General features: G+C 31.6%; 2 protein-coding genes across 2 annotated transcripts; both read left to right on the top strand.

Annotated features, from left to right (window-relative positions):
- Window positions 1-3,448: 3,448 nt before the first annotated feature.
- Window positions 3,449-4,675, top strand: LOC132799720 (disease resistance protein RUN1-like). Its single transcript, XM_060812179.1, has 2 exons — window positions 3,449-3,589; window positions 3,857-4,675. Exons 1-2 carry the CDS (start codon window positions 3,449-3,451, stop codon window positions 4,673-4,675), a joined length of 960 nt encoding a protein of 319 aa, XP_060668162.1.
- Window positions 4,676-5,378: 703 nt separating this feature from the next.
- LOC112490680 (disease resistance-like protein DSC1) lies at window positions 5,379-6,847 on the top strand. The gene is made up of 2 exons (XM_060812411.1): window positions 5,379-6,642; window positions 6,757-6,847. The coding sequence occupies exons 1-2, from the start codon at window positions 5,542-5,544 to the stop codon at window positions 6,832-6,834; spliced, it is 1,179 nt and encodes a 392-aa protein (XP_060668394.1). The 5' UTR covers window positions 5,379-5,541; the 3' UTR covers window positions 6,835-6,847.
- The last annotated feature ends 5,699 nt before the right edge of the window (window positions 6,848-12,546 follow it).

Below are 12,546 nucleotides of genomic sequence, written 5' to 3'. Positions count from 1 at the left end.
TATATATTACTCTCTTACATGTATAACCTAACATGTTCTCTAAGTATCTGAAGTATAAAGTTCTTTTATTCTAGGCCTATAGTCCTAGTTAGTTGAGGCAATTGTTGAAGACATTTTGAAGAAACTGAATTATACATTATTGAGAATAACTGATGTAAAGGGCTTGGTTGGAATTGAAGAACATGTTGATAAAATTGCATGTGTTGTATTTAATAGGTTCTCTTATCAATTTGAAAGCTATTACTTTCTTGCAATTGTTAGGGAAGAATTAGAAAAACTTGGAGTACATCATTTGAGGGATAAATTTATTTCTAAATTGTTAGGGGAAGAGAAAATAAATGTGGGCTCCCCATTTGCTAAATATAGATTGTGCCCAAAAAAAAGATTATATCATTCTTGATGATTTGAATAGTTTAAGTCAGTCAGAATTTTTAGTTGGTGATCTCGATCAATTTGGCTGTGTAAGTAGAATCGTGACATTGAAAAATTGTTTTAGCTTGGTGGAAACAAAATCCCTTGTTCTAAGAATTTTCCAAGAAAAAACAAAAAAATTTCTAAATGTTTCAAAAGACATAAAAAACCAGTTTAGTAAAACCATTCTATTTCAAATAAATACATAAACAAATACATAATATATTCAAATAAATATATATATATAATAAATACATATATAAATAAGTCAAAGCCAATTATCCATTCAATCTAATTAATATTGAAAGAATCCTGGAGTACTCAAAGACTTTCAAATTTTACTGAACGATTCATGAATTAGCTGATTATTTCTTATTGAATCTTTGTCTTTTTTAGTTTCACGTATTTCTAGTTCTCTCAAGCCAAATAATAGAGTTATTTTTTATTTCAGCAAAATATTAGTAAATAAAAAAAAAGAAAAGAAAATAAAGGAGATAAGAAATCTCGTTTTGATTTTATATCATTTGATTAAAGAGGCCCGGCCTGGCTAGGTACTGACCAGGCCAAGCCGTGGAAATAAAGGGCCCTTTCGGATGAAATCAAAAAGGTTATTTATTTATTATTATTAAAGAATAAAGATAGGGGTTGGGTTATTAAACATTTCGATGTATTTTATTCCATGTATAAAATTTCAGATGAGAAAAAAAAAAACTAGATAGAGATAGAAAGGCACAGGTTTTTTCTTTGTTTTTTTTTTTTTTTTATTCTTCACATCCAGGATTATGCCCTGGGTCATTAGATAGGAATCCAAAGATAAAGAGCGAAACAAAGAATATTACTACTGTGTAAACAAATAGTTTGAGAGTAAACATTACACAATCTCCAAAATTCTTTTTTGGACAAGGATTTTATTAAAGCAAAAGAATAAAATAATTTCTTTATAAAACAAGAAAAACACAAATAACAATACCCTTTCTCTTATAATAGGAGAAAACCTACACAATCTCTTACAAAGGAAAGATACGAATATTTAGAAAAAATCCTTTATTAATTTTCTCTCTAATACTCTCCTTCTCTCTCTTTGTTTCTATGTGTATTTCTCACACCAAAATGGAATCCATTTTTTGAAAGGAAGGGAAATACATATATATATAGATGAATATGGCGGTAGAAAGAGGCGGTAGAGCTTGCAAAATTCAAATTGAATTCCTTTGCTAGCTGTAGATAGCTTGCTGCTGTGCCACCTATATTTCTTGCATTAATTGTTCTTTTTTGGTCAAACAAAATAGCTTAAGGATAAGAAGATTTGCTGCCACCTTAGTCGAAGTATGAAGAAGTTTGAAGAAGCTTGCAATAATTACAACACCTCCTTTGACCGGTCAATTTTCTTAATTGATAAGCAAAGGTGGCTTTACTTGTCGCCACATTTATGAGGTTGAGAGCTTAAGTTCTTATGAAGCTTATAATCTTTTCTGTCTGAATGCTTTTAAGGTAAACTCTTCCATATCAGATGGTTACCTTACACAGTCAGAAAGGGTGATAGGTTATGTGCACGGTGTACAGTTAGCTCTTAAAGTTTTGGGTTCCTTCCTTCATTCCAAGAGTGCAGAAGAATGGCAAAGTGCTTTGGATAAACTGAAAAGGATGATAATGAAAAGGATGTATTTCTTGATATTGCATGTTTCTTCAATGGATATGGTCTAGAATCTGTAGGAAGTATACTTATGCCGACTATTGCGAAAAATTTTGATTGGAAAGTTGAAAATACTCTGAATTCGAGGAACCCAAATAACCATATTCGGATTTGTGTGGTACAATTGTTAGCTTTTTTGTTTTATAGTTAAGTTTTATGTACTAGCACCGTGAAGAATTTCCTATAAGTTTCTTTTGATTTTGGCCTTTTGTTTTTAGTTCTATAAATTAGATGTGAAATTTCTTGAAAAAGTGATTTTTGGACTGAATTTATGCTCTATATATGAAGATCATTGATGGAAGTTACCTCTTTGCAGAGAACCCTTGAAGCTGTGCTCTGTCATGTATAGGATTAGCTGCTGGCTCCATTTGGTGTTCTTAGTCAGTATTTGTTAGCGTTCAGTGCAGGCATTATATATCATTGCAGAACACAAAATGCCATAACATTCTTTTAAAAGATTTGGGTAAAATGTTGGGAGAAGTTAAGGTTGATCTTTAGAAAGGTTAGTAATTTAATCTTCACACTTTTTTCATTGCTTACAACTACTTCCAAATAACCTGATGGCCAATCCTGACTAAATGACTTCTATTATGTTATCTGCTTTCAATTTAATTTTCTGATATGGCTTATCTTTTAGCTCACGTGCAAGCACTAGCCGTTTGAAGGGTTGACTAGGGGCTAACTTCTCAATAAGAGTTTTATTTATCTTTTGAGTCCTTCATATACTCTCTCTCTCTCTCTCTTATTATTATTATTTTTATTATTTTATTTTTATTTTGTAAGGGATAGACAGCCTGGGGGAATTGATCTTTTCTTCCTTCCTGGAAGTTGCCCTTACAAAATTTACTTTATAAGTTTTGACTTTAGAAGGTGCCCTTCCTGGAACTTGACTTTTGGTTAAAGTTTCTTAGTAGTCCCCCTGTCTTTTATATTCTGAACACATAGGAAACTAAGAAGGCCCATCTTTTATATTTTTGGCTTTGATTGTGGGATTGGGATTTGAAGGGTCTGATCAAAATGGCTTCTTTTTCTTCTTCTGCTATCGTCTCTCATGTCAAGCATGACGTGTTTCTTAGTTTCAGAGGTTGCCACACCCGCTGGAATTTTGTCAGCCATCTTCATGCTGCTTTACTTTGAAACCAAATACAAACCTACATGGATCATAGACTTGACAGAGGAGAGGAAATTTCCCCTGCATTTTGCAAAGCGATCCGGGAATCAATGATTACAGTAGTCAATTTCTCGCAAAACTACGCTTCTTCCACATGGTGCTTGGATGAGCTTGTTTAGATGCTTGAATGCAAAAGAAGCAATGGGCAGATTGTTATACCAGTTTTCTACAAAATGGACCCATCACACGTACGGAAGCAAAAAGGGAATAATGCAACTGCACCTAATGAGCTTGAGAAACATTTCAGAGACAAGATTCAGAGGTGGAGGGCTGCTTTGACTGAAGCAGCTAATCTTTCTGGTTGGGATTCACAGGTTATTAGGTAACTCTAATACATTATATACATATATTTATTTATTTGATTGGTTAACTGGCTTGGTTTATTGGATTATGAAAGAATAGCTTGAAACTTTAATATTTGCTTTATTTTTGGTTTATCATTACAATAAGTCACACAGGAGCTGTTCTTCTTACTACTATTTTACCAACTTGTATATTTTAGGTCTGAATCCAAGTTAATTGACAAAATTGTGGAAGGCATTTTGTGAAAATTGAATCATATATCATCGAATGATTTGAAGGGTCTGGTTGGAATTCAAAAAAGGATTGAGAAAATCGAATCATTATTATGTATTGGCTCACCAGATGTTCGCATGGTATGTGTTTGGGGCATGGGTGGTATTGGTAAGACCACCCTTGCCACTGCTGTGTATAACAGCCTCTATTCTCAATTTGAAGGTGGTTACTTTCTTGCAAACATAAGGGAAGAATCGAAAAGATATGGATTAAATCATTTAGCAAAGAAACTTCTTTCTGGATTATTAAAGGAAGCGTGTCTAGATATGGGCACTCCATTTGTGGGGTCAAATTTTGTTGAGAAACAACTTCCCCGTAAAAGCGTCCTAGTTGTTCTTGATGATGTAAATAATTCAAAACAATTAGAATATTTAGCTGGAGAGCATGTTTGGTATGGCCCTCGAAGTAGAATCACCGTAACAACTAGAGATAAACAAGTTCTTAGCAAGAATGCTCAAAGTATTGATGAGGTTGAAATTTATGAGGTTGAGAAGTTAGATTGTGACGAAGCTCTCGAGCTCTTCCATTTAAATGCTCTGAGAAACAACTCTCTGGCAACTGATTATGCTGATATGTCAGATCAAGCAGTAGCTTACGCAAATGGTATCTCATTAGCTCTTAAAGTTTTGGGTTCGTTCCTTTGTTCCAAGAGCAAAGAAGAATGGGAAAGTGCATTATTTAAACTGATAGTAGTTCCCAACATGGAAATTCAAAATGTATTGAGACTTAGCTACGAGGGACTAGCTGATAGAGAGAAGGAGATATTTCTTGATATGCATGTTTCTTCAATGGGGATGATAGAGATGATGTGCAAAGCATACTAAATGCTTGTGATTTCTTTGCGGATATTGGAATAAGAGTTCTGATTGATAAATCTCTTATAACCATCATGGATAATAAATTATGGATGCATGACTTGTTACAAGAGATGGGTAAGGAGATTATCCATCAACAATCCATAAAACAGCCTGGAAATCGCACTAGGTTGTGGAATGATGATGTCTATCACTTATTGGAAAACAATAGAGTAAGAGCCAAATGCATTGACCTATTTTAGAATTTGCATTAATGTTTTATAAAAGCTCTCCAACCATGTATATATATATATAGTTTTTACTAAATATTGTATATTATCAACTTTTTATATTTCTTTCTTCATTGTCAGGGAACTACAACAGTTGACGGCATATCCCTAGACATGTCTAAGCTTGACAAAGATGTATACTCGAGTCCTGCTGCCTTCTTATAGTTCCTTCTCGATGGACAAACGCAAAATACACTTTCCTCAAGGATTTCAGTTTCTTCCTGGTGCACTAAGATATCTGCATTGGGATGGATATCCCTTGAAAGCATTGCCATCAAGTTTTATTGCAATGAATCTTGTTGAACTTCGTATGCACAACAGTCAGGCTAAAAAACTTTGGAGCAGACTCGTGGTAAGCTTTAATTTTAATTTATTGTCTTAGGTATAATGCAGTGAAACTACATGCTAAGATATTTTGTCTTTCATATTTTGTAACAGAATCTTGATAGCTTGAAAAAGATTGATCTTAGTTACTCCAAGCACCTGACTTAAATCCCAGATCTCTCTCGGGCTCCAACTCTTGAGAGTATAGATCTAGGACATTGTAAAAGTTTGGTCCGAGTTCCTTCTTGTTTTCAAAATCTTGACAAACTGGTTTTCCAGTGCATGAGAAGTTGTCGACATCTCAAAACTCTTCCAGAGTTACCAGGAAGTATAAAGTACATTGCTTTCTGTAAAACCGCAGTAAAAAAATTTCCCTCATCAATGTGGTCTCTCAACCAACTTGAGACATTGATGTTTGAGAACTGTAAATCTCTTACTGATCTCCCAAACAGCGCTTGTAATCTGAAGTCCCTGAAAAGGTTTTCTTTATATTATTGCACATCTCTTCTAAAGTTCCAAGACCTTCCAAGAAATATAACATGGTTAACTTTGGCTGGGACAGCAATAGAAATGGTTCCCTCATCAATTGGGTGTCTCTCTCATCTTCTTACACTGGACATGACATTTTGCGAAAGGCTTGAGTGTCTCCCAACCACTCTTTGTAAGTTGAAATCTCTTGAGCGTCTATGCCTCTCTCGTTGCTCAAAATTCAAAAACTTCCCAGAAATTTTGGAGCCTATGGAGCAGTTATTTTATCTTTTTCTAGATGGAATAGCTATTGAAGACATACCATCCTCCATTGAAAATCTATCTAGACTTGGGATATTAATGTTGGATGGGTGCGAATGCCTTGAGGTTCTTCCAAACAACATCTACAATATACAAGGTCTTAAACTTAGCCTTTCTGGCCTTTCTGGCTGTTCAAGTTTTGATAAGTTTCCTCCCCTTTCTGGAACATGCTGTTTGGGAGAGCTAGATTTAAGTCGCTTCAATAGATTACAAGTTCCTGTTGGCGTTAGCAGCTTATCCTCGTTACGAATTTCGAATCTAAGTAGAAGCAAAATTGAGAGCTTACCTACAAGCATGAAGTATCTTTCTACACTGTCTCACCTTGACTTGAGGAAATGCAAGAATTTAAAATCTTTGCTAGAGCTTCCACCATTTTTAGAACTTCTACAAGCAGATGATTGCGCATCACTGGAGACTCTGTCAATTTCAAGGACTGAACCCATTCAAGGTTTATATCAATATCATCTTCGTGAGGTGGACTTTAGATACTGTAGTTGCCCAAGACTGGATCAGAATGCAAGAGCCAGCATAATGGCCGATGCACGGTTTAGAATTCTTCATATGGAAACTATATCAACATCAATTCGTGGCAGGGTATGTATGTTCCTTTCTATTGTTTTCTCACTTGTTAAAGCAAATGATAGGTTTCTCTTCTATCTAACAAATAATGATTTTTGGTGCAGTTATTTAACTATAATAATTATGCAGATGGGTCAATTAGTATCTGTTATCCAGGAAACCAAATTCCGGAGTGGTTCAGCTATGGAAGTATGGGACCGTCAATAAATATAAAGCGTCCTACAGGTTGGTATAATGTCAACTTTTTGGGTTTTTCTCTGTGTGTTGTTGTAGGTGTTGGAGTGGAGGAGGACTATTATGGACAGAGGTTTGAATTTCTATGTGAGTCTAACTTCAAAACCAACTATGGTGAAAGCCGTAATTGGACGTGCACTTTGAATAAACAGAATTGGAGAGATTTTAGGGATGAACTCAAATTGGACAATTCAGATCACATATTTTTGTGGTATGATTGTGGCTTGGATCTTGATGTTGTAAAAGAAAAAATTGAAGGAAATTGATCCACTTCTTTTTATAATCAGGTAACTGAGGTTGAATTTAAGTTATATCCTACAGAGAATGATGAACCTGTTGACTATTTGGATGTGAAGAAGTTTGGGATCCGGCTGCTAGATGCCCAAGTTGGAGATGATATTGTGATGGATGAAGATGTTGTGCATCAGCCAAAACTTGAACTCCCGGAGTTCAAAACCAGGGGAAGTAAGAAGAGGAAGCACATACTAAGAGAATTAGAGAAGAAATCATAATCATGATGTTAATCCTATGGCTGCTCTTTTTGATTTTGATACGAAGCTGAAAAAAGAATGAAGGAAAAGTCATAGACATCAGCTGATATAATGGATTCTTTTGATGGATCTCAATGATATGGCCTGTTTTGTAAATAGATTGAACAGGGTTTACTGTTCGTAAAAGTAATGATGATTGCGGGCGGGTACTATGATTCGATGACTGACTACGTCAAGAAGTGTAAAGTACATCTTCCTCAAGTCCCTTTCCTGATATGCTTAAACATTTCCATTGGTATTCATTCCCTTCGAAATTTTTGCCACCTAAGTTTTAATCCGAAGAATTAATGTTGATGAAGTTGAGAAATGATGGGGTCAGCTCCATGTAATCTCCTCAACATGGTTTTGTCGATTGATCTAGTGGTTAATGTACGTACCAAATTATTCTTAATATTCTATGTGCACTTCGTTTCCTTCTCATTTCATTTTCGAAACATAGGGTTAAATGCAAGCCAAAGGTAAGAATTTTCTGTTCTAAACTGGGGCATAGGATAATTATTGGTTTTGAGTGTAAAAAGCTGCTAGCTGTCAGTGATATATTTTGAAGGCTAGGATTCTATGTGCATTGGAACATGGTTGTTGCATCAAAACAATTCTTTTATTATCTTTATGTTGTATAAAAATTGCATCAAACTTGTTTGTTCTATCCTAAAAAAAAAATAATGCATCAAACTTGTTTGTTCTATCCTAAAAAAAAAATAATATAATGTATATATATTTATATGGGTTGTTCTATGATGTAGATGTCCGTATTTTTATATCGTATAGATGTTTAAAAAGATGATAATTTTTTAAAAACCATCATTAATATTATTACACAAAGATAATGATTTTTTTTTCCCCCAAAAATCATCATCTTTTACGAAGATCTAAAATAATGCAGATGTCTGTAACATAAAATTTTTATATAAATATATACATATGGGGAATTGAAAAAGATAATGAAAGAGATGTAAACAGTGTATACAAACACACCTTAAATGGTTAATTTATTCATACTCCAAACAAGGTAGAAGAAAATCTTTAAAGGCTTGTATAGTACATTCTTTTTGGTCCTCCTTGCATTTATCCTCGAACAGCAACTAATTAATTACAATGAGCAATGTACATTTATATGCATTTATATATATATATATATATGAAGAATATGAACCAAAGTCATAATATTACTAGATAATGAGCAAAGGAAAATAAACTGATCTCAGCACTTTCCACGAAGTTATTAAAAGTGCATCTTTATTATATATATAGAGAGAGATTCTATGGTCAGGTCCGATCTGACAAAAAATGGTGTGGCCCAAAAACGTGAAAAAATGACCAGCCACTAGATTTTAACTTATTCAATAAACGAATCAGATACTTTCTTGTCACACGTGAGAAAATTGCAACTTAAAAAAAATTTCCTTCAACCTTCGCGCTTCAAGATATCATTTCCTTTCCCGCTCGCACCACTGTTTCACATAAATTTTACAATTTCAAAATTCCCAAATAAAATCCACCATCTCCACCGTTCCAACCCCAGATATCCTTCTATTGCTTCCACTGCCCGGTTCTTCTCCTCGACAATCCAAAATCCATTTAGAGCTTAGGTTAAAAGTTAGTATTTTTGAGCCATTGGCTTTTTTTTATTTTTTATTTTTTTTGAGAGCATTTGGTGTTTTTTTTTTTTTTTTTAAATAAGTGTGAACAAAAAACCAAAAAATAAAATAAAATGACATCAATAACCTGCAAAACGTGACGGACTTATGTACCAAACAAGTGGGCATTTTCTTTCAGATTAAAAGCTGCTCTTTCTCGGTCGTCCAAAGTAGTCTCGATGTGGCCGAAAGTGAAGTCCCGGTGGTGACTGCATTGCTGTCCCGAGTAGAAAGGGCGTCTATGGCCTTGATAATCGAGTTTCGTTTGGCGAGGTTCTTCTGAGTCTTAAGGCCCCGATCTTAATCGAATATGAGGTTGAGGAGTTTCTACTTGGAGAGTTTTGATTAAGCTCTAAGGGATGAGCAAGCGATCACAGAGGAGTTAGAGTGGTAGGGCTTCAAAGAACAAGAATTGAAATGGTGGTGTTGTGGGTTGAATTGAGTATTGGAAAGAAGGAGATTTGAGGATGTAGAGTTCTAGAAATTTTCTTTTTTTAATTCCTTTGTAACTTTTTTATATTTTTGCAAGTATCATTCAAAATAATAAAATTCAAATTTAACAAAAAAGTTTGAGAACCAATTGAAAATTACAAAAACAAAAATTGGGGGACCAAAGCCAATGCTATTACATCCCAGTGGCGTTGGCTTTGGTCTCTCAATTTTTAAAATTTTTTAATTATTTTTTTATTTTCTTTTTTTAATTCTTTTATAATTTTTTTATAATTTTGCAAGTATCATTCAAAATAATAAAATTCAAACTTAACCAAAAAATTGAGGACCAATTGAAAATTACAAAATTGAAAAGATAATAAAAAAAATTGGGGGACCAAAACCAACGTATTACATCCCAGCAGCATTGGCTTTGGTCCCCCAACTTTTTAAAATTTTTTATTATTATTTTTTTTTAAATTCCTTTGTAATTTTTTTTTTATATTTTTACAGGCATCATTCAAAATAATAAAATTCAAACTTAACAAAAAAATTGAAGACCAATTGAAAAAATAATAAATAAAAAATTGGGGAACCAATACCAACGCTATTACATCCCAGCAGCATTGGCTTTGTTCCCCTAATTTCTTAACATTTTTTATTATTTTCTTTTTTTATTCCATTGTAATTTTTTTTTTATATTTTTGCAAGTATCATTCAAAATAATAAAATTTAAAATTAATCAAAAAAAAAATGAGAACCAATTGCAACTTACAAAATTGAAAAGATAATAAAAAAAAAAATTAAGCGACCAAAGCCAACGCTATTACATCCCAGCAGCGTTGGCTATGATCCTCCAATTTTTTTAAATTTTTTATTATTTTATTTTTTTAATTTCTTTTGTATTTTTTTATATTTTTATAAGTATCATTCAAAATAATATAATTCAAACATAACGAAAAAAATTGAGGACCAATCGCTAATTACAAAATTAAAAAGATAATTAAAAAAAATTGGGGACGAAAGCCAACACTATTACATCCCAACAGCGTTGGTTTTGGTCCCCCAATTTTTTAAAATTTTTTATTATTTTCTTTTTTGGTTTCTTTTTTTAATTTCTTTATAACTTTTTTTAATATTTCTGTAAGTATCATTCAAAATAATAAAATTCAAACTTTACAAAAAAAATTGAGGACCAATTGAAAATTACAAAATTGAAAAGATAACAAAAAAATATTGGGAGAAAAATTAAAAGCATGGGCTTCGATCCCCCAATTTTTTAAAATTTTTTATTATTTTTTTAATTCCTTTGTAATTTTTTTTTTATATTTTTACAAGTATCATTCAAAATAATAAAATTCAAATGTAACAAAAAAATTTGAGGACCAATTGATAATTATAAAATTGAAAAGATAATAAAAAAAATTGGGGGACCAAAGCTAACGCAATTACATCCCAACAGCTTTGGCTTTGGTTTCCCAATTTTTAAAATTTTTTATTATTTTTTTAATTCCTTTGTAATTTTTTTATATTTTTTCAAATATCATTCAAACTAATAATATTCAAACTTAAGAAAAAAAATTGAGAACCAATTGATAGTTACAAAATTGAAAGGACAATAAAAAAAAAAAAAATTAGGGGACCAAAGCCAACACTATTACATCCCAGCACCGTTGGCTTTGGTCCTCCAGTTTTTTAAAATTTTTTATTATTTTCTTTTTTTTTTTAATTCCTTTGCAATTTTTTTTTATATTTTTACAAGCATAATTCAAAATAATAAAATTCAAACTTAACAAAAAAATTGAAGACCAATTGAAAAGATAATAAAAAAAAAATTAGGGGACCAATACCAATGCTATTACATCCCAGCAACATTGGCTTTGGTTTCTCAATTTCTTAAAATTTTTTATTATTTTCTTTTTTAGTTTCTTTTTTTAAATTCCTTTATAAATTTTTTTATATTTTTGTAAGTATCATTCAAAATAATAAAATTCAAACTTTACAAAAAACAATTGAGGACCAATTGAAAATTACAAAATTAAAAAGATAATTTTAAAAAAAAATTTGGGGACGAAAGCCAACACTATTACATCCCAACAGCGTTGGCTTTGGTCCCCCAATTTTTTAAATTTTTTTATTATTTTCTTTTTTAGTTTCTTTTTTTAATTCCTTTATAAACTTTTTTTATATTTTTGTAAGTATCATTCAAAATAATAAAATTCAAACTTTACAAAAACAATTGAGGACCAATTAAAAATTACAAAATTGAAAAAATAACAAAAAAATATTGGGAGAAAAATTAAAAGCATTGGCTTCCATCCCCCCAATTTTTTAAAATTTTTTATTTTTTTTTTAGTTCCTTTGTAATTTTTTTTTTAATATTTTTACAAGTATCATTCAAAATAATAAAATTCAAACTTAACAAAAAAATTTGAGGACCAATTGATAATTACAAAATTGAAAAGATAATAAAAAAAATTGGGAAACCAAAGCCAACGCTATTACATCCCAACAACTTTGGCTTTGGTTTCCCAATTTTTAAAATTTTTTATTATTATTTTTTTTAATTCCTTTGTAATTTTTTTATTTTTTTTCAAGTATCATTCAAACTAATAATATTCAAACTTAAGAAAAAAAAAATTGAGAACCAATTGATAGTTACAAAATTGAAAGGACAATAAAAAAAAAAATTAGGGGACCAAAGCCAACATTATTACATCCCAGAACTGTTGGCTTTGGTCCCCCAGTTTTTTAAAATTTTTTATTATTTTCTTTTGTATTTTATTTTTCTTAATTCCTTTGCAAATGTTTTTATATTTTTGCAAGCATAATTCAAAATAATAAAATTCAAACTTAACAAAAAAATTTGAGAACCAATTCAAAATTACAAATATGAAAAAATAACAAAAACAAAATTGGGGGACCAAAGTCAATGATTTTACATCCTAAAAGCTTGGTCCTCCAATTTTTTAAATTTTTCATTATTATTATTCTTTTTAATTTCTTTGATGAAAATATGATAATGAACAAAAAAAAAAAAAGAAGGGGGGGGGGGGGGGGTTGTGTTT

The sequence above is a fragment of the Ziziphus jujuba genome, chromosome 10 (genome assembly GCF_031755915.1).
Source record: "Ziziphus jujuba cultivar Dongzao chromosome 10, ASM3175591v1".
Classification (NCBI taxonomy): Eukaryota; Viridiplantae; Streptophyta; class Magnoliopsida; order Rosales; family Rhamnaceae; genus Ziziphus; species Ziziphus jujuba.
The sequence above is the reverse complement of the archived record's forward strand: the minus strand, read 5'-3'. Positions and strand labels throughout refer to the sequence as shown.

Bases quoted from the DNA above. Each gene is read 5' to 3' on its own strand.
- LOC112490680 (XM_060812411.1), top strand. From the start codon at position 5,542: ATGAGAAGTTGTCGACATCTCAAAACTCTTCCAGAGTTACCAGGAAGT. The intron at 6,643-6,756 runs GTATGTATGTTC...ATAATTATGCAG, and splicing joins CAACATCAATTCGTGGCAGG to ATGGGTCAATTAGTATCTGT.
- LOC132799720 (XM_060812179.1), top strand. From the start codon at position 3,449: ATGGACCCATCACACGTACGGAAGCAAAAAGGGAATAATGCAACTGCA. The intron at 3,590-3,856 runs GTTATTAGGTAA...AATGATTTGAAG, and splicing joins TTTCTGGTTGGGATTCACAG to GGTCTGGTTGGAATTCAAAA.